A 21,343-nucleotide genomic window follows, 5' to 3' on the forward strand; every position below is an offset into this window, starting at 1 on the left:
ATTGTAACAATAATACTGTTGTTGTTACTACACGACAACCCGATATGTATAAAATTATAATTTAAGTAAAAAAAAACTTTTCACATATAGTGTTTGTAGTAACAACAGTATTATTGTTATAATAATATATTTTTTTGAATATTTATCTATTGTGTTTAATCATTCTCAAGACTCATTGTGATTTAGTGTGTTAATAATTATAATAATAACCATTTTAATATTTTCCCCCAAAGTTTAATATTAAAGTTCTAATATTGCTGTAGTTTAATTATTAAATCTAAATTAAATTTAGTCGATTTATAATTAAATCTTTATAAATATATTTTGTTTTAATCGTTCTGAACATTAATAGTGATTTAGTGTGTAATATATTATTTTAATAGTAAATATTATTAAACAAATAAATAAACTGCTAAGACATTTGTGCTCAATAACAATAGCATTAACAATTATAATTATAATATAATTATAATTATAATATTTTTTCTCGATAGTTTAATGCATTATTTTATTTTAGTTCTTATTACAACAATGAAATAAATAAAAGCACACCTATCACAGCTTTTATTTAAAATTTGTCCCACTTTTGTCTCCATTTCCGCTTCCTGGTTGGTGTTTTGTACAGTAAAAGTCCTCGGGCGGCTGTGTGAGAGGCGCGGGTGAGTCAGTGAGCTGCAGGATCGATAGTGATCGATATCAGTGATCGGAGAGCGCTGGGGATGGAGGAGAGCTGCTGGGTGGAGATGAGTGGAGATAAAGAGGAGAGAGAGGAGATCAGGGGGATGGAGGGATCTGAACTCAACACTAAAGAAGAGGAGGAAGAAGGTGGAGGTGAGTTCTGTCCCAGGTTAGCATTGCTAATGTTGTTCCAGGTTAGTCCTGTAAATCCTACAGAGAAAATCACAACACCTTAGCATCCATCTAGTAACTACTTAATTGCACCAGAGCAGCCACCTAGCAACCATAAAACTAATTTGCAAGATCATAGTAACTGATTGGGATTATATATATATATATATATATATACCATCTAGTAACACCATAGCAAACGATTGGGGTACCATAGCAAGCAACCACATCCAAACATAATAACAAATGCCTGACAACACCATAGCAACCTTTTGGGATACCTTAGCACCCACCTAACAAAAACACTACAACAAGCAAAACCATACAAAATACTTAGAATACCGTATTAACCACCTTACCCGCTGAACTGTTATGCATTTCCTTTTCTCATTTATATTTACCTTTATCTTTTGAATTTTTTGTTACAGAAATATTCCTACAGAGAAAAGTCAAAGAGGAGCTCGAACTAGAAGTTATTACTATTAAGGAGGAACCTGATGATCAGAACCCAAACTCAGAGCTCCAAAGCAGTAGCTTTAGTGATACCTCCCACACCGAAATTCATACCGGAGACTCTTTTATCTGTTCACACTGTGGAAAAGGATTCCCTTCAATAAAATCCTTAAAGCACCACAAGGAATCGCATGAAAACAAGAAAATCCACCAGTGTGACCAGTGCGACCGGAGCTTCAAACGCCTCAGAGATCTACAACAACACAAAAAGATTCATACCAGAGAAAAACCCTTTGCCTGCACTCAGTGCGATAAACGGTTCTTAAAATCAAGCATCCTTAAAACCCACATAATGCTTCATACTGGTGAGAAACCATTTACCTGCACTGAGTGCGGAAAAGGTTTTTGTGCCTCAAGCCATCTTACAACCCACATGCTAATTCATACTGGAGAAAGGCCCTTTACCTGCACTGACTGTGGGAAAGGTTTTACTACATCGAAGCACCTTAAAACCCACAAGAGAATTCATACTGGAGAAAAGCCGTTTACTTGCACTGAGTGCGGGAAAGGTTTAACCTCCTCAAGTAATCTTAAGACCCACATGATGATTCATACTGGAGCAAAACCATTTACCTGCACTGTGTGTGGCCGTGGATTTTGTTCATCAAGCCATCTTAAAACCCACGTTCTGATTCATACTGGAGAAAGGCCATTTGTTTGCACTGTGTGCGGGCTTGGTTTAACTACTTCAAACCATCTTAAAACCCACATGCTGATTCATACCGGAGAAAGGCCTTTTACCTGCACTGAGTGCGGAAAAGGTTGCACCTCTGCAAGTGTTCTTAAAACCCACATGATGATTCATACTGGAGAAAAGCCATTTACCTGCACGGAGTGCGGGAAAGGTTTCATTGCATTAGGCATTCTTAAAACGCACATGATGATTCATACTGGAGAAAAGCCTTTTACCTGCACTCATTGTGGGAAAGGCTTTACTATATCAGGAAACCTTAAAACTCACATGATGATTCATACTGGAGAAAAGCCATTTCCATGCACTGAGTGTGGAAAACGTTTCATTACGTTAAGACATCTTAAATCCCACATGATGATTCATACTGGGAAAAGACCATTTGTCTGCACTGTTTGTGGGCAAGGGTCAGCTACTTCAAGCAACCTCAAGATCCACATGAGAACTCATACCGGAGAGAAGCCTTTTAGTTGCAATGAGTGTGGGAGGAGCTTTTCAAACTTGGGTCACTGTAAATCCCACATGATGATTCATACTGGAGAAAAGCCGTTTACCTGCAGTCAGTGTGGGAAAGCTTTCTCAAAATCGAGCGGCCTTAAATCCCACATGAGAACTCATACTGGACGTTCACTTAGTGAAGGAAGTGTACTTTGAATTCAACCTGGGATATGTCCCCACATGATGATTCATACTGTAGAAAAGCCTTTTGTTTAAGAGTGGGAAAGGATTCATACTGCATGTGCACTTAGTGGGGAAGCGTTATTACAACTCAGACTGCACTATATCTCCACATGATGATTCATACTGAATAAAAAGAAAAACGTACAAACTTAAAACATGTTTGTTAATTTACACAGAAGAAAAGCTGTATGTTATTTTCTGAATCCAACCCACTATGAATATTATGTGATAATTCATACTGGTTAAATATATGTTTACATATATATGTGGATTGTTTCATACAATTTCTACACAAGTTTGTTTAATAATTGCAATTGTATCTGATTAATCTGACTGTTAGTTGTTTAATTTAGTTATAAAATTAGTTTGGATTATTAAACTGTATCTAACTCAATTAAAAGAGCAGAAACTGTACTATACTATAGTACTACAGTGTTTCTTTAGTTTCTGTAGTTTCCACAGCTTTTTACTGTATAGATTAAGTGGAGGGTAAATTTACAGTAATTACAGTATATTTCTCAGCTGAAATGAACAGAAAAGGCAAGGCTTTTATCTTAGCAGTGGTATGCTAGCGGTGGGTTACCAACTCAACTAAAATACAATATTTATACATTTAATTATGATAGATTTATTTATCTGGAGATATTTTGCTGATAATTTGATCAGTTTGGTGTTGGAGTAACATTACTCTGTGTGTTAGCGAATATATCGCTAGTGTAATCTCTGTTTGGTAAATTTTTTCATTTGTTTTACTCTTGACAGATTATATTTGGGTTTTATAAGTGCTTGTTAAAATGTTAAAAATTATACAATAAATGCAATTCTTGGTTAAAAAAAATTGTCTTATTTTAAAGTAAATAAACATTTGAAATAAAAAGTGTTAAACTGAATGCGGTAATGCCTTTAAAGTTGTCAAAGTTTTGTTTTAATGAAAAATACATATAGCCTATTACTGTGAAAAAAATTATAGGACTGTGTTTATTACTGTAATAGTGTGATTAAATATATAGTATGTTTACTGAAACTCAATTTAAAGAATATAAATTGTCTAACTCAATAATCTAAATCTAGTTCTTTCTCACAATTTAACTCACAATCTAATCTAATCTAAATTAAAATTCAACATTAAAAAAACAGGGTTATTCCACCAAATAATAATTTTTGAACTCTTAAAACTTTATGAATATAATGTTTTCTTTGTTGTCATTTGTTTTTTCAGCCATTTCTCTTTTTCTGTAAATAAATGCTCTATATGACAATATTTTTATTTGGAATTTGGGAGAAATGTTGTCTGTAGTTTATAGAATTGATAATATAATAATATTTTGCTCACAGTTTAATGCATTATTTTATGTTCGTTCTTATTGCAGTAATTAAATAAATAAAAGTACACCGTTCACAGCTTTTATTTTGATTTCTCCTGACCTTTGTCTCCATTTCCGCTTCCTGGTTGGTGTTTTGTACAGTAAAAGTCCTCGGGCGGCTGTGTGAGAGGCGCGGGTGAGTCAGTGAGCTGCAGGATCGATAGTGATCGATATCAGTGATCGGAGAGCGCTGGGGATGGAGGAGAGCTGCTGGGTGGAGATGAGTGGAGATAAAGAGGAGAGAGAGGAGATCAGGGGGATGGAGGGATCTGAACTCAACACTAAAGAGGAGGAGGAGGAGGAAGAAGAAGAGGAGGAGGAAGAAGAAGGTGGAGGTGAGTTCTGTTCCAGGTTAGCATTGCTAATGTTGTTCTAGGTTAGCCTTGTTAACAATGTCTCAGGTTAGCATTCCTAACAATATTCCAGGTTAGCATTCCTAACAATATCCCAGGTAAGCATTCCTAACAATATCCCAGGTTAGCATTCCTAATAATATCCCAGGTTAGCATTCCTAACAATATTCCAGGTTAGCATTCCTAATAATATTCCAGGTTAGCATTCCTAACAATATTCCAGGTTAGCATTCCTAACAATATCCCAGGTTAACATTCCTAACAATATTCCAGGTTAGCATTCCTAACAATATTCCAGGTTAGCATTCCTAACAATATTCCAGGTTAGCATTCCTAACAATATTCCAGGTTAGCATTCCTAACAATATCCCAGGTTAACATTCCTAACAATATTCCAGGTTAGCATTCCTAACAATATTCCAGGTTAGCATTCCTAACAATATTCCAGGTTAGCATTCCTAACAATATCCCAGGTTAGCATTCCTAACAATATTCCAGGTTAGCATTCCTAACAATATTCCAGGTTAGCATTCCTAACAATATCCCAGGTTAGCATTCCTAACAATATCCCAGGTTAACATTCCTAACAATATTCCAGGTTAGCATTCCTAACAATATTCCAGGTTAGCATTCCTAACAATATCCCAGGTTAACATTCCTAACAATATTCCAGGTTAGCATTCCTAACAATATTCCAGGTTAACATTCCTAACAATATTCCAGGTTAGCATTCCTAACAATATCCCAGGTTAGCATTAACAATGTCCCAAGTTAGCTACTTATAGGTTTATGTTTGAGTAAAATGAACATTGTTGTTTTATTCTTTAAACTACTGACATTTCTTCTAAATTCCAAATAAAAATATTCTCATTTAGAGCATTTATTTGGGGAAAATGAAAAATGGCTAAAATAACAAAAAAGATTGCAGAGCTTTCAGACTGTGCCAGGATTAATGAAAGCTGTGATTAAAAATCAGGGTAATTCCATCTGCAACCGCCTTACTCTTGCAAGATTTTAACGTTGTATATCATCGTAAAGTGCCACGTAAATGCGAACACACCTAGTGTTGTCTCTGGTAGCAACAACATAGCAACCAATTGGGATATCATAACAACCACCTAAGAACACCACAGCAAACTCCAAGGCAAAACAATAGCGATCACCTAAAAATATAACACAATAAAACACATTTGTTTTTACCATAGCAGCTGCTTAGCAACACCTTAGTAACCATCTTGTATCTATCTAGGTGCACCAGAGCAACAACCTAAGAACACCATATCAACCAATTTGGATAACATAACAACGACTTTGCAACACTGTAGCAACTGCTTGGGATACCAAAGCAACCACACATCAACATCATAGCAATTAACGACACCATACCGACCACTGAGCAACACCATACAAAATTCTTCGAATACCGTATCAGCAAAGTAGTGACTTAATAGAACTCTTTTACATTTATCTTGTTTCATTTTCTGTTACAGAAATTTTCCTACAAAGGAACATCAAAGAGGAGCTGGAACTAGAAGTTATTACTATTAAGGAGGAACCCGATGAGCAGAACCCAAACTCGGAGCTCCAAGCCATCAGCTTCAGTGATGCCTCACACACCGAAATTCATACCGGAGACTCTTTTACCTGTTCACATTGTGGAAAGGGATTCCCTTCAAAAAAATCCTTAAACTGTCACATAGAAACACATGAAATCAAGAAACCCCACCAGTGTGACCAGTGTGACCGGAGCTACAAACGCCTCAGAGATCTACAACAACACAAAAAGATTCATACCGGAGAAAAGCCTTTTGCCTGCACTCAGTGCGATAAAGTTTTTGTTTCATCAAGCCATCTTAAGACCCACATGATGATTCATACTGGAGAAAAGCCGTTTACCTGCACTGAGTGTGGGCGTGGTTTTTGTACATCATACCACCTTAAATACCACATCATGAGTCATACTGGAGAAAAGCCATTTACATGCACTTATTGTGGTAAAGGCTACACTACATCAGGCAGTCTTACAACTCACGTCATGATTCATACTGGAGAAAGGCCATTTACATGCACTGAGTGTGGGAAAGGTTTTACTACATCGAAGCATCTTAAAACCCACATGATGATTCATACTGGAGAAAAGCCGTTTACCTGCACTGAGTGTGGCCGTGGTTTTTGTAAATTAAATAATCTTAAGACCCACATGATGATTCATACTGGAGCAAGGGCGTTTACCTGCACTGTCTGTGGGCGTGGTTTTTGTTCATCAAACCATTTTAAAACCCACATGCTAATTCATACTGGAGAAAAGCCGTTTGTTTGCACCGTGTGCGGGCTTGGTTTAACTACTTCAAACAACCTTAAAACCCACATGCTGATTCATACCGGAGAAAAGCCGTTTACCTGCAGCGAGTGCGGGAAAGGGTGTACTACTGCAAGCGTTCTTAAAACTCACATGATGATTCATACTGGAGAAAAGCCATTTACCTGTACTCAATGCGGGAAAGGTTTTACTCACTTAAGCTTTCTTAAAACCCACATGATGATTCATACTGGAGAAAGGCCGTTTACCTGCACTCATTGTGGGAAAGGCTTCACTACATCAGGCAATCTTAAAACCCACGTCATGATTCATACTGGAGAAAAGCCGTTTCCTTGCACTGAGTGTGGGAAACGTTTTATGACGTCATTACATCTCAAATCCCACATGATGGTTCATACTGGGAAAAAACCATTTGTCTGCACTGTGTGTGGGCAAGGGTCATCTACTTCAGGCCACCTTAAAATCCACATGAGAACTCATACTGGAGAGAAGCCTTTTAGTTGCACTCATTGTGGGAAGAGCTTTTCAGACTTGAGTCACTGTAAATCTCACATGAGAATTCATACTGGAGAAAAACCGTTTACCTGCACTGAGTGTGGGCGTGGCTTTTGTACATCAAACCATCTTAAAACCCACTTTATGACTCATACTGGAGAAAGGCCGTTTACCTGCACTGTGTGCGGAAAAGGCTTTACTATAGCAAACAATCTTAGAACCCACATGATGATTCATACTGGAGAAAAACCGTTTACCTGCACTGAGTGTGGGAAAGGTTTCACAAAAGTGAGCCGTTTTAAATCCCACATGGAAACTCATACTGGACATTCAGTCAGTGGAGAAAGTGTATTTTAAATTCAACTTTCTATATATCCCTTCAGGATGATTCATACTGGACAAAAGCCTATTCATACTGGAGAATAAAAAACTGAAAAAATGTTCAAACTTAAAACCTGTTTGTTAGTTTACACAGAAGAAAAGCTGAATGTTTTTTTTTTCATCCCAATCCACTATGAATATTTATTATTTGATCATTCATACCGGTTAGTGTGATATACAATAAATTGTAAATATATGTTTACTTGCATGTGAATTGTTTTATACTTTTTGTACACAAGTTTGTTTGATAAGTGCAATTGAGTGTTAGTTGTTTAATCTAAATATAAAATTAGTTTGGATTGTTAAACTGTATCTAACTCAATTAAAAGTGTAAAAACTGTACTATACTATAGTACTGTAGTTTATTTCTGTAGTTTCCACAGCATGTTACTGTATAAATTAAGTGGAGGGTGAATTATACTGTAAATGCTGTTTATTTCTCAGCTGAAATGAACAGAAAAGGCAAGTCTTTTAGCTTAGCGCTCATATGCTAGTGCTGAGTTACCTCAGCATGCTAATGCTAAGTTAGCCATTTAGCTTAGCGGTCGTTCGCTAAGTAGAGTTTATTAAATAACTTTAACTTGTTTTTTTGTGGTTCTGCTCTGTTAGCTACAATGCAGTGGGAGAGAGAAACCTTATCTACTAAACCAAAATACTCTATACACTACTTTTTATAAATGATAATATATTTAGTTTTAATGAGAAAGTTAGCTGATAATTTGCTCAGTTTGGTGAGGGAGTAACATTACTGTGTGTGTTTGCAGGTTTTTTACTAGTTAGCTTTATTTGGTAAAACTTGTCATTTGTTTTATTTTTGCCGGATTAAATGTTTTTTTACATGCTCATAAAAATGTTGAAAATGATACAATAAATGCAATTTCTAATTGAAAACACTATGTCTTTATTTTACCATAAATAATTATTTTACTTACTGTTATTTACAGTGTTTAACTGAATGCAGTAATGCCTCTTAACGTTGTCAATTTTTTTGCTGATAAAAAAAATACATCAGCGTAGTACTGTGTTTATTACTGTAATTAAATCTACAGTGCGTTTACTGTAACTCAATTTAAAGAATATAAATTGTGTTGTCATAAAAATATCTACTATAGGTAAAGTCAATCCCTGTTTAATATCTATAATTATGGAATTAGAACGACTACTAAATCTTTATTGTATAAATTTGTATGTAAATAAATGAACTTTATACATTCTACCTTGTGTTTCATATTTTATTAAAATATATAAAATATATATTATCTAATTAAATATGAAAATTGTGAATAATAATTGAAATAATAGTTATGTCTTTATCTTTTTCAATTTTTGACAATTCTTTGTATTATTTTGATAAGAAATATACGTGTATAAAATACTGTTTAGTAAACGTGGTGTGGTAACAACAACAGTATTATTGTTATAATATTTTTATAGTTTCTATAAAGTTTATAGTTTCTAGTTACTAAACTTTATAAAAGATGTATAAATCTATTGTGTTTTGTCATTGTTAACATTGATAGTGATTTAGTGTGTTGTAAATTGTTTTAATACTGAATATTATTAAATAAATAAATAAACTGCTAAGACTTTTGTGTCCAATAACATTAACAATTATAATAGTAACGATATTAATATTTCCCCCCACAGTTTAATGCATTATTTTATTTAAGTTCTTATTACAACAATGAAAAAAATAAAAGTACACCGTTCACAGCTTTTATTTTGAACTCTCCTGACTTTTGTCTCCATTTCCGCTTCCTGGTTGGTGTTTTGTACAGTAAAAGTCCTCGGGCGGCTGTGTGAGAGGCGCGGGTGAGTCAGTGAGCTGCAGGATCGATAGTGATCGATATCAGTGATCGGAGAGCGCTGGGGATGGAGGAGAGCTGCTGGGTGGAGATGAGTGGAGATAAAGAGGAGAGAGAGGAGATCAGGGGGATGGAGGGATCTGAACTCAACACTAAAGAAGAGGAGGAAAAAGAGGAAGGTGGAGGTGAGTTCTGTCCCAGGTTAGCATTGCTAATGTTGTTCCAGGTGAGCTCTGTTAACAATGTTTCAGGTTACACCTGCTTCCATTTCCCCAGGTGAGCATTGCTAGTGTTATCCCAGGTTAACCCTCTTATGGTTGTCTCAGGTTAGCATTGCTAATGTGGCCTCAGGTGAGCTTAGCTATTGTTGTTTTAGGTGAACCTTGCTAGTGTTGTCACAGATTAGCATTGCTAGTTTTGTTTCAGGTGAACTTTGCTAATGTTGTCTCAGGTGAGCATTGCTAGTCTTGTTTTAAGTTAATCTTGCTAATGTTGTCTCAGGTGAACTTTGCTAATGTTGACTTAAGTTAATCTTGCTAATGTTGTCTCAGGTGAACTTTGCTAATGTTGACTTAAGTTAATCTCGCTAATGTTGTCTCAGGTGAGCATTGCTAGTCTTGTTTTAAGTTAATCTTGCTAATGTTGTCTCAGGTGAACTTTGCTAATGTTGACTTAAGTTAATCTCGCTAATGTTGTCTCAGGTGAACTTTGCTAGTCTTGTTTTAGTTGAGCCTTGCCAGTCTTGTTTTAGTTGAGCCTTGCCTATGTTGTCTCAGTTGAACATTGCTGTTGTTCCAGGTGAGCCTTGCTAATGTTGTTTTAAGTTAACCTTGCTAATGTTGTCTCAGGTAAGAATTGCTAGTCTTGTCACAGATTAGCATTGCTAGTCTTGTTTCAGGTGAGCCTTGCTAATGTTGTCTCAGGTAAGAATTACTAATGTTGTCTCAGGTAAGAATTGCTATTGTTGTCTCAGGTGAACTTTGCTAATGTTGTCTCAGGTAAGAATTGCTAATGTTGTCTCAGGTGAGCTTTGCTAGTCTTGTCACAGATTAGCATTGCTAGTCTTGTTTTAAGTTAACATTGCTAGTTTCGTTTCAAGTGAGATTTGCTAGTCTTGTTTCAGGTGAGCTTTGCTACACTCAGATTAGCCACAGCAAGCACATACCAACAGCACCTTGCATTATCACCTTGCAACACTATAGCAACGGTTTCGGATATCATAAAACCAACTAGGAACACCACAGCAACCACCAAGACAAAACAATTACTAATTACCTAAAAACACTTGCAGCACTATAGAAACCATTTGGAATACCATTGCAACTGTGTAGCGACACCATAACTAACCACTTTGGATACCATAACAACCACTTTACAACACAATAGCATCCGATTATTATATGATAGTAACCACATATTAACATGGTAGCAATATTCTAACAACACTATAGCGACCACATAGCAACACCATACAGAATCCAACTAAGTAGTAACTTAATGGAATTGGGCACCTTACGTGCTGAACTGTTGCGCATTTCCTTCAGAAACAAAATATATGTGTTTTCTCATTTACATTTACGTTTATCTTGTTTTACTTTCTGTTACAGAAATTTTTCTACAGAGGAAGATCAAAGAGGAGCTCGAGCTAGAAGTGATGACGATTAAGGAGGAACCCGATGAGCAGAACCCAAACTCGGAGCTCCAAAGCAGCAGCTTCAGCGATGCTTCCCAAACTGAAATTCATACCGGAGACTCTTTTATCTGTTCACACTGTGGAAAAGGATTCCCTTCAAAAAAATCCTTAAATCGTCACAAGGAAACGCATGAAACCAGTAGATCCCACAAGTGCGACCAGTGTGACTGGAGCTTCAAATGCCTCCGAGATCTACAACAACACAAAAAGATTCATACCGGAGAAAAGCCCTTTACCTGCGCTGAGTGCGGTAAAGGTTTAACTTCATCACGTCATCTTAAGACGCACATGATGATTCATACTGGAGCTAGGCCATTTACCTGCACTGAGTGTGGGCGTGGTTTTTGTACATCAAACCATCTTAAAACCCACATCATGAGTCATACTGGAGAAAAGCCGTTTACCTGCGGTGTGTGTGGGCGGGGTTTAACTACTTCAAACCACCTTAAAACCCACATGCAAATTCATACTGGAGAAAAACCGTTTACCTGTACTGAGTGCGGGAAAGGTTGCACTTCTGCAAGAGTTCTTAAAACCCACATGATGATTCATACTGGAGACAAGCCGTTTACCTGCACTGAGTGCGGAAAAGGTTGCACTTCTGCAAGAGTTCTTAAAAACCACATGATGATTCATACTGGAGAGAAGCCGTTTACCTGCACTGAGTGCGGAAAAGGTTGCACTTCTGCAGCCGTTCTTAAAACCCACATGATGACTCATACCGGAGAAAAGCCATTCGTCTGCGATGAGTGCGGGAAAGGTTGCATTTCTGCAAGCAACCTTAAAACCCACATGAAGATTCATACTGGAGTAAGTCCACTTACCTGCACTTACTGTGGGAAGGGCTTTACTTCATCAAGCAACCTTAAATCCCACACGAGAATTCATACTGGAGAAAAGCCTTTTAGTTGCACTGAGTGTATGAAGAGCTTTTCGAAGTTGCGCCAATATAGAACCCACATGATGATTCATACTGGTGAAAAGCCGTTTACCTGTGCTGAGTGCGGGAAAGGTTTTACTTCGGCAGCCGTTCTCAAAACCCACATGATGATTCATACTGGAGAAAGGCCGTTTGCCTGCACCGAGTGCGGGAAAGGCTTTACTTCATCAAGCAATCTAAAAGTTCACATCATGATTCATACTGGAGAGAAACCGTTCACCTGCAGTGAGTGCAGTAAATGTTTTATTACATTAAGACATCTTAAATCCCACATGTTGTTTCATACTGGAGAGAAGCCGTTTACCTGCCCTGTTTGTGGCCAACGTGCATCTACTTCAGGCAACCTTAAGACCCACATGAGAACTCATACCGGAGAAAAACCTTTTAGTTGCACTGAGTGCGGGAAGAGCTTTTCAACATCAGGCCGCTGTAAATCCCACATGAAGACTCATACTGGATCTGCACTCAGTGATGGAGGAAGTGTATTCTGAATTCAACCTGCTGTATTTCCCCACATGATGATTCACACTGGAGAAAAAACATAGTGCGGAATAGGTGTTACGAAAAAAAGTGCCAATTTAAAACCCAGAAGAAGAAAATCTGTATACCTACAGCCATGGTGGACACACTATATATCATATGTGAGAATTCATACTGGTTAGTGTGTTATAAAATAAATTGTAAATATACGTTTTCATGCATGTGGATTGTTTTCATACATTTTGTATTCAAGTGTGTTTGATAATTACAATTGAATTTGAATTATTTGAGTGAATTTGAGCAATCTGAGTAGTTGTTTAATCTAGTTATAAAAGTAGTTTGGATTGTTAAACTGTATCTAACTCAATTAAAAGATCAGAAACTGTACTATACTATAGTACTATAGTGTATTTATGTAGTTTCCACAGAATGTTACTGTTTAAATTAAGTGGAGGGTGAATTTTACAGTAAAAACAGTATATCTCAGCTGAAATGGACAGAAAAGCTAGTCTTTTTGCTTAGGTAGTCGTATGCTAGCGGTAGTTAGCTCAGAGTGCTAATGCTAAGCTAGTGTTTTTCAGCTGGTGTGTTTCAGGTGGTAAACAGTCAGTCTGTGTGGGTGAAGATGTAACTGAGGGGGAAAAGTGGAGTTTAAAGCTTTATTTATTCAGTTTATTAGAGAAGAGTTTATTAAAGAACTTTAACTTGGTGTGTTTTGTGGTTCTGCTCTGTTAGCTACATAGCTAGTGCTAGCTACACTGCTAACGCAAGCGACACTGCGCTGGGTGAGAGAAACTTCCTTACATATTAAACGAATCACTTCCAAAATACACTATTTATACATTAAATATTAATAGATTGTGTATCTGGAGATATTTAGTGGATAATTTGATCAGTTTGTTGTTGGAGTAACATTACTGTGTGTTAGCGGGTATATCGCTAGTGTAATCTCTATTTGGTAAAACTTATTTATTCTTGACAGAGTATATTTGGGTTTGTTTTAAGTGCTTATTAAAATGTTGAAATGATGCAATAAATGCAATTTCCGATCAAAAAACTGTCTTAATGTTTTGTAAATAATTATAATTATTTTACTTTTTGTAATTTACATTATTTTGCCCTGATAAAAAATCAACTTATTACGGTGAAAATAGTTATGGTACTGTTTATTTTTGTAATAGTATACTCATTTTAAATAATAGAAATTTTATGATCGAAAAAGACAGGTCCTTTAATTTTTTTGTGGTAATAATATTCTCATGAATATATCTGTTTAGTATTTATAATTATGAAATTAGCACGCCACCTTAAAAAATATTTATATATATATATATATATATATATATATATATATATATATATATATATATATACTGTTCCTACATTCTATATTGTGTTTTATATTTAAATATTTTTTATAAAAACTCCTAAAAAGTAGAAAAGAAGAATCCAAGCAAACTAATGAGAAACAAATATTAAACTATTTGTTATCTTACCTTTTAAATGTAAAGCATGAAAATCACAGTATATTCTGTCTCTGTGTGTCGATTAATTTTTTTCTAGTTTTTTTTTTACCTAAGATTGAACAATTGATCAGTTTAAGGCTGCGGTGAATAAGAGAGCACTTTAAAAATGATGAGTTTCTTTGATTTTATCAAATTAAAAACCTCTGGAATATAATCAAGAGGAAGATGGATGATCACAAACCATCAAACCACCAAACTGAACTGCTTGAATTTTTACACCAGGAGTAAAGCAGCATAAAGTTATCCAAAAGCAGTGTGTAAGACTGGTGGAGGAGAACATGATGCCAAGATGCATGAAAAAAAACTGTGATTAAAAACCAGGATTATTCCACCAAATATTGATTATTTCTGAACTCTTAAAACTTTATGAATATGAACTTGTTTTCTTTGCATTATTTGAGGTCTGAAAGCTCTGCATCTTTTTTGTTATTTCAGGCGTTTCTCATTTTCTGTAAATAAATGATCTAAATGACAATATTTTTATTTGGAATTTGGGAGAAATGTTGTCTGTAGTTTATAGAATAAAACAACAATGTTCATTTTACTCAAACATAAACCTATAAATAGCAAAATCAGAGAAACAAACTTAGTATAAATCAATAATTATTTTAGAATAAATAATAAATATCCAAATACAGTGGTTTAAATAGCAGCTCCTGACCAGCAGGGGGCGGTAAATCACCACAGATCTGTTTAACACCGCAGTGAAACCAGGAGGAGGAGGAGTATTAATAACGGAGCAGAAGTCTGAGCTACAGTCTGGAGGAGATCAGGTCTGTGGTAGATGATCTGCCTGGACTCTGAAGTAAGAAAAACTAGAAGTGGTTGCCCAAAGCAAAATCAACTGTAACATACCGTAAGAACTGGTTAACATACTGGTTAAGATCTGGTTTACCAGTATATATATATAGATTTTTTACCTGGATGAGCAGCTTTTCATCCACCTTAACCATCAAAACCAGCTCAGTAAATTTCAGTAACTTACAGTAATGGTGAATACTTGTCAGTAATTGACTGTTTTGGTTGGTAATGGTCATTAATTGACAGTAATGGTAAGTAATTGATAGTAATGATCAGGCATTGTCAGTGATTGACAGTAATGATTATTAAAGGTCAGTAACTGACAGTAATGTTCCAGTAATTGGTGAAATTTACAGTAAAATTCAAAGATCTGCTGGTTTATCTGCTGATCAGCTGTGTGGTTTCTAATGTGATCTGGTCAGTGAATCAGATGATCACAACGTTTTTCTGACTGTGTTTTCCAGTGAAGGAGATCTGGAGATGAGTGGAGATAAAAAGGAGAGAGAGGAGATCAAGGGGATGGAGTGATCTGAACTCAACACTAAAGAGGAGGAGGAGAAGAAACATGAGATACAGGAAGGTCAGTATCGATTCAGTACTCAGGTGATCTACAGGGAAATGACCATGAATTTATTGTTCAGTATGTTTGATTTGCCGTCGTTCAACTTAGTTCAAAGTCGTTTGAAAGTCAGGTCTCAAAACATTTATTTAACTTTACTTCTTTGGGGTTTTGTAGTGGAAATATCATGTGAGCACATTAAAGATGAGCCTGATCCAGAGCAGGAGATGTTTCATAGAGAATGTGGTGCCCAGGAATCTCAGAACAGCTTCAACGATTCCTCCTGTCTGAAAAAACAACCGAAGAGAATTCATACTGGATCTGAACCCTTTACCTGCCTACTGCATTGGAAGAGCTTCAGCGCAGTGAGGGCTCTCAAATGCAACCTGGAGATGCATGAAGGAAAGAGACCGTACCAGTGCTCCCAGTGTGACTGGAGCTTCGCCTGATTCCCAGATCTCAAACATCACGAAAAGATTCATACCGGAGAAAAGCCGTTCACCTGCTCCGAGTGCGGGAAGGGCTTCCTAAAAGTCAGTCGCCTAAAAGTCCACATAATGACTCACACTGGAGAGAGACCATTCACCTGCAACGGCTGCGGAAAACAATTCCTGCAAGCCAACAACCTCAAATCCCACATGAAAATTCATACCGGAGACAAGCCATTCCACTGCTCCCACTGTGGTAAGAACTTCCTGCGACTGTTTGAGTATGAAATCCATGTGATGATACACCTGGAGAAAAAGCTGTTCACCTGCTTGGAATGCGGGAAGAGCTTTTCCCAGTTGACCCGCCTCAAAACCCACACCACAATTCATAACGGAGAAAAGCCGTTTGCCTGCTGTGATTGTGGCAAAGCATTCCCAACACCCAAACACCTCAAAAACCATGTGCTGATTCATACCGGAGAGAAGACCTTCACCTGCACTCAGTGCGGCAAGAGCTTCACCAACTCCAGTGCCCTCAGGAGGCACAGGCTAATAAATGCTGGACACAAACCCCACCAGTGCTCCCAGTGCGACAGGAGCTTCATACAGGTCTCGGACCTGAAAGATCACCTGAGGATTCATACCGGAGAGAAGCCGTTTGTGTGCTGTCAGTTTGGGAAGAGCTACACTTCCACCAAGGGACTGGCGTACCACATGCATATTCATACTGGACACAAGCCGCACCAGTGCTCCCAGTGCGGGAAGACCTTTATACGGCTCTCCAAACTAAAGATACACCAAATAACTCATACTGGAGAAGAGCCGGGATCTGCTGGGGTGGATCTGCGGGCTTCGTCGTCCTGCAGTGTGAAGGACAGTTGGTAATTGGGTGTATGTAAAGATACACAATGCAAATAAAGTTATTATTGTTTTATTGGTTTTATTGTATGATGTTTCCAATTGTATATTATTTATTTTATGACGAGCATAAGAATACATACTGAATACTGAACTACTATTGAAAATCACATGCCTTGTTTTTCCATTGTACCTATGATCCAGTCATTAGGACTCATGTCCTAATGATATTTGGTGCATGCTATATTTTGCTATATTTCAGAGGTTTGTATCATACACCTTATACACATTACTATTACTTTTGTGCATGTGTGGTTCTTATTTTTCTTAAAAAAAAAAATAATAATAATTCTATACTATGTTGATTTGTTACCATCTCTGATAGTTGCAGCTTCTGTACAATAATTATAGATTTTTTATTTAATTATCATTTATTTTAATTATGTGTTCATACCTTCTCCTTTAGATAGATACTTTTTTTTAGGAATTTCTGGAAAACTTTGCTGAAGACTTAAAAGTCAATATATTCTTTTTTTTTTTAAAGGAGCAAGCATTCAAAACAAATAAAGTTTGGCAACATTTGAGGTTATTTTCTGGGCACACTTAGATTTAAGATGTTTCAATTGTATGGTTTTTTTTCTCAGTATTTGATTTATTTTTTTTCCGTTCGCTTTTATTTCTTTAATCACAAGACGAACTCTTATTTTGAAACCGGATGTGGCATGATGTGTACTCCGGCCGGAAGAGGGCGCAGTGTGCGCTGTGTTACTCCGCGGAGAAGAAGTGCGGTTCAGCCGGCAACACAACAAAACCAGCACAACACCCAGAGGTAAATATTGATATAGATCTATACATTTTAACTATATTACTCAACTTTTATTATCATTTATAATGGAATGACATTAAAATGGGTCTATAAACAACATAAAAGTGTTAAATTGGAGTTTAAATCAGTGTGTGTTTACATATCAGAATGAGTGTGTTAGTTTAACCTCTGTCCCTGTATTTGTTACCTTTACTGGACATTTATTTACTAAATAACCCTCACAGCTAATCTAGTATTAATACCAACTGGCCACTTTATTGGAAACACCTACTGATTGACCACTTTACTGGAAACACGTACTGTACCTTGTGTTTCCACGTACTGATTAGCCAATTTAATGGAAACATCTACTGTACCTTGTGTTTTCAGTCACTGATTGGCCTCTTTATTGGAAACACCTACTGTACCTTATACTGTCGCTCAATGAGTGGCTACTTTATTGGAAACATTTGCTGTACCTTGTTTTTTTCACTCACTGATTGGCTACTTTATTGGAAACACCTACTGTACCTTGTACTTCCACTTACTGTTGGTTGTTACAACTCCACACTGTTCCCAGGTTTACTCCACCCAATTCCTGATTGGTTACTCCGCTTATGACCTCATCATGGCGGAGTTGGGCTTCTTTACCAGAGCAAAAGAGGAGGACCGGCGGTGGGTGGGGGCGGAGCACACAATGGAGTTGGAGAGGGGTGGAGCTATGCTGACCGGAGACGAGGCCAGGGACTTCTACCAGAGTCTTATTGGAGAGGAGGGTGGAGATGGGCGGAGGAAAAAGAAGACGGAGAAACGACGGAAAAGAGAGAGAGGTATAGAATTTAATCATAGTTTTGCCCCTCCCATTCAGGGTACAGAACTTTAGCTTCACCCAATCATTTAGCCTACAGCACAGGAGTTTAGCCCCACTCTATTAGCCTACAGCAAAAGAGTTTGGCTCCACCCATTAATCCTAGCTCCACCCATTTAGCCTACAGCACAAAAAAGCAGTTCAGCTCCACCCATTTAGCCTAGAGCACTTTAGCCCACCCAATTATTCAGCCCACAGCACAAGAGTGTAACCCCCTTTTCAGTTACATCAGAAGAGTTTAGCCCCACCAATTTATCCTATACCAGTTTGTCTCCACCCATCCAGCCTACAGCATCATAGTTTAGCCACACCCATTCTCTCTACAGCACAAGAGTATAACCCCTCCTTTCAGCGACATCTGAAGAGTTTAGCCATTTATCCTGTAACAGTTTGGCTCCACCCATTCAGCCTACAGCACGAGAGAAGAGTTTAACCCCACCTTTTCATCCTAGCTCCACCCATTCAGCCTACAGCACAAGAGAACAGTTTGGCTCCACCCATTCAGCCTACAGCACAATAAATAAGCCCCACACATTCACCTACATCAAAAACATATACTATCAAAATAGTGTACTATAACTGTTTTCCTGTTGTCCAGTGCGAGGTGGAGGTCCCCGCGTTCGGTCGTCAGCAGAAGGCACGGTGCCCCCCGCTGGCCGGGCGGAGGCCGTGTCGGAGCGTGACGGGTACCAGCTGCTGCGCTGTGCTCAGGACGGTGATGTGCGGGTGCTGGCGGAGCTGCTGGACCGCGGCTGCGACATCAACTTCTGTGACGGGTTCTTCTGGACGCCACTGATGTGTGCCAGCCACGCCGGGCAGCGGGAGGCGGTCCGGCTGCTGCTGAGCAGAGGGGCGGCCTGGGTGGGCGTGGTCGACACACAGGTGAGTCACTGTAGATCACCTGGTCAGTGTACTTCAGCAGCGTGGTCTCAGCGCCTCCTAGTGTTCACAAATACACCTCTCTCTCTTACAGGGTAGAGATGCTCGATCCCTCGCCCTCCAGGCTGGACATCAGGTCGTCGTTACAGAACTGGACCAGTTCAGCACCGCCCACAACTCACACACACCTGCTGACCACACCCACAGGTGAGAGGATCATCTATATCCAGTATGAACTGTAATAACATTAATATCTGGAATGAAGCTGTAATAACATTAATATCCAGTGTGAAGCTCTAAAAACATTAATATCCAGAATGAATCATTAATAATATAAAGATCCACTATGAAGTACCCCTGTAATAATGTTAATATCCAGAATCAATCATTAATAACATTAATATCCAGTATGAAGTTCTACTTAATAACATTTATATTCAGAATGAATTTCTACTGTACTAACATTAATATCTAGTATCAAGCTCTAATAATATCAATATCCAGAATAAAGCTGTAATAACGTTAATATACAGAATTAAGCTCTAAAAACATTCATATTCAGAACGAACCATTAGTAACATGAAGTATGAATTACTACTGTAATAACATGTATATCTGGAATGAATTGTTAGGAACATGAAGATGTATGAAATTCTACTGTAATAACATATATATAAGTTCTACTGTATTACGTTTATATCCAGTATGAAGTCCTACTATAATATTAATATCCAGTATGAAGTCCTACTATATAAACATTTATCCAGTATGACATTCTACTATGATATAATTTATATCCTGTATAAGGCTCTAGTAACATTAATATCTATTATGCAGTTCTACTGTACTACAATAATATCCAGTATGTTTTTATTCTATAATAACATTATATATACTGTATGAAGTTCTAATATAATAACATATTAATATCCAGAGTGAATCTTTAATAACATTAATATCCAGTATGAAGTTCTACTGTATTAACTTTTATATCCAGTACTGTATATACTGTATATACAGTATTGCTATTGTAATAACATTTATATCCAGTATGAACTCATGATAAGGTTGTTGGTATTGAACATATCCGGTATGTATTGTGTCCCCACAGTGCTCAGTGGTGTGCGGTGTGTGAGGTCAGTTACACGGACGGCACCTCGTCCCACACGGCATCCACTCTGCACCAGTTCAGCCTGAAGCGTCCCCCCATAGCCCCCCAGTACTGCCTTCCTGAATCCAGTGTGAGTTATCGGATGATGCTGCGTTCGGGGTGGGACCCCAACCGTGGCCTAGGCCCCGCCCACTCTGGTCGGAAACAACCTGTCGGCACAGTGCTGAAAAGAGACCACGGCGGACTTGGGTTCGGACCACCGCAGAGGTCCAAGGTCACGCACTTCGCGGCGAAAGACCCAAAGGCAGTGCGGAGGGCGGAGCCTAAATTACGAACTGTGGAGAGGAGAGAGGGCGGGGCCAGCCTCAGTTTAAAAGAGATGAAGAGGAAGGAGGAGAGAAACAGGAACTGGGAGAGAGACTTCCGGACCTCGTTTAATATCGATACTTGAAGTTGGACACTGTGGGGGTGTTTACTTACTTGTTTATTTGTTTTGTATATTTACTTATTTTGCTACAAAACTTCAGAAGACATGCAGTTATATCTCGAATATGCAGATATACGAATGATTACAGGTGCGATCTGAGTAGACACTGGATCTTTACACCCACCACAAGAGGGTGTAAAAATGCTTACCACACTACTCGTATAGACAGACTCCCAGAGGGTACTACTTTTTAGGTAGTGTACCTCCTGTGAGAGACCGTTGGCTGATAGACACACCTCTACAATGCATTTTCTAATCAGAAGACGGTTAAGTTTGAGTATGGAGTCTCGTGGTTTCTCGTGGTCTTGCTCTTCAATCCTGGTGTTGATCTGGACTGAAGAGTTCACAGTGTAAACTGCTGGTGTGATTGATGATCTGAGTTACAGAATAGATTTCCCCAATAAAATTGAATTATTTCACTCTATATATGTTGTTTTTGGTGTTTGTTTAATTGTG

At 37.8% G+C, this 21,343-nt stretch overlaps 4 protein-coding genes and 1 long non-coding RNA gene across 6 annotated transcripts; all 5 read left to right on the forward strand.

Annotated features, from left to right (window-relative positions):
* The first annotated feature begins 581 nt into the window (after positions 1-581).
* On the forward strand, positions 582-3,566 carry LOC103035293 (gastrula zinc finger protein XlCGF57.1). The gene is made up of 2 exons (XM_007237887.4): positions 582-831; positions 1,278-3,566. Exons 1-2 carry the CDS (start codon positions 720-722, stop codon positions 2,705-2,707), a joined length of 1,542 nt encoding a protein of 513 aa, XP_007237949.3. The 5' UTR covers positions 582-719; the 3' UTR covers positions 2,708-3,566.
* Positions 3,567-3,601: 35 nt separating this feature from the next.
* LOC103032199 (gastrula zinc finger protein XlCGF57.1) lies at positions 3,602-7,849 on the forward strand. Its single transcript, XM_022674416.2, has 2 exons — positions 3,602-4,433; positions 5,942-7,849. The coding sequence occupies exons 1-2, from the start codon at positions 4,295-4,297 to the stop codon at positions 7,621-7,623; spliced, it is 1,821 nt and encodes a 606-aa protein (XP_022530137.2). The 5' UTR covers positions 3,602-4,294; the 3' UTR covers positions 7,624-7,849.
* On the forward strand, positions 4,860-5,912 carry LOC125785575 (uncharacterized). Of its 2 annotated transcripts, none has more exons than XR_007427924.1 (3): positions 4,860-4,924; positions 4,975-5,024; positions 5,175-5,912. It is a non-coding gene; the product is annotated as an uncharacterized LOC125785575 (long non-coding RNA). The 2 variants fall into 2 exon arrangements; XR_007427925.1 differs by lacking the exon at positions 5,175-5,912 and adding an exon at positions 5,075-5,099.
* Positions 7,850-9,369: 1,520 nt separating the features above from the next.
* On the forward strand, positions 9,370-16,827 carry LOC103034964 (zinc finger protein 850). Its single transcript, XM_049469558.1, is given in 3 exon segments — positions 9,370-9,637; positions 11,060-12,574; positions 15,629-16,827. Coding segments are annotated over 3 exon segments (2,769 nt in total). The 5' UTR covers positions 9,370-9,519; the 3' UTR covers positions 16,765-16,827.
* Positions 16,828-17,358: 531 nt separating this feature from the next.
* Positions 17,359-21,311, forward strand: gpank1 (G patch domain and ankyrin repeats 1). Its single transcript, XM_007237878.3, has 5 exons — positions 17,359-17,566; positions 18,123-18,372; positions 19,009-19,292; positions 19,384-19,496; positions 20,401-21,311. The coding sequence occupies exons 1-5, from the start codon at positions 17,453-17,455 to the stop codon at positions 20,849-20,851; spliced, it is 1,212 nt and encodes a 403-aa protein (XP_007237940.3). The 5' UTR covers positions 17,359-17,452; the 3' UTR covers positions 20,852-21,311.
* The last annotated feature ends 32 nt before the right edge of the window (positions 21,312-21,343 follow it).

Source organism: Astyanax mexicanus, chromosome 21 (genome assembly GCF_023375975.1).
Source record: "Astyanax mexicanus isolate ESR-SI-001 chromosome 21, AstMex3_surface, whole genome shotgun sequence".
Lineage (NCBI taxonomy): Eukaryota > Metazoa > Chordata > Actinopteri > Characiformes > Acestrorhamphidae > Astyanax > Astyanax mexicanus.

Bases quoted from the DNA above. Each gene is read 5' to 3' on its own strand.
- LOC103035293 (XM_007237887.4), top strand. From the start codon at position 720: ATGGAGGAGAGCTGCTGGGTGGAGATGAGTGGAGATAAAGAGGAGAGA. The intron at 832-1,277 runs GTGAGTTCTGTC...TTTTTGTTACAG, and splicing joins AGAGGAGGAAGAAGGTGGAG to AAATATTCCTACAGAGAAAA.
- LOC103032199 (XM_022674416.2), top strand. From the start codon at position 4,295: ATGGAGGAGAGCTGCTGGGTGGAGATGAGTGGAGATAAAGAGGAGAGA. The intron at 4,434-5,941 runs GTGAGTTCTGTT...TTTCTGTTACAG, and splicing joins GGAGGAAGAAGAAGGTGGAG to AAATTTTCCTACAAAGGAAC.
- gpank1 (XM_007237878.3), top strand. From the start codon at position 17,453: ATGTGGCATGATGTGTACTCCGGCCGGAAGAGGGCGCAGTGTGCGCTG. The intron at 18,373-19,008 runs GTATAGAATTTA...CCTGTTGTCCAG, and splicing joins ACGACGGAAAAGAGAGAGAG to TGCGAGGTGGAGGTCCCCGC. The intron at 19,293-19,383 runs GTGAGTCACTGT...TCTCTCTTACAG, and splicing joins TGGGCGTGGTCGACACACAG to GGTAGAGATGCTCGATCCCT.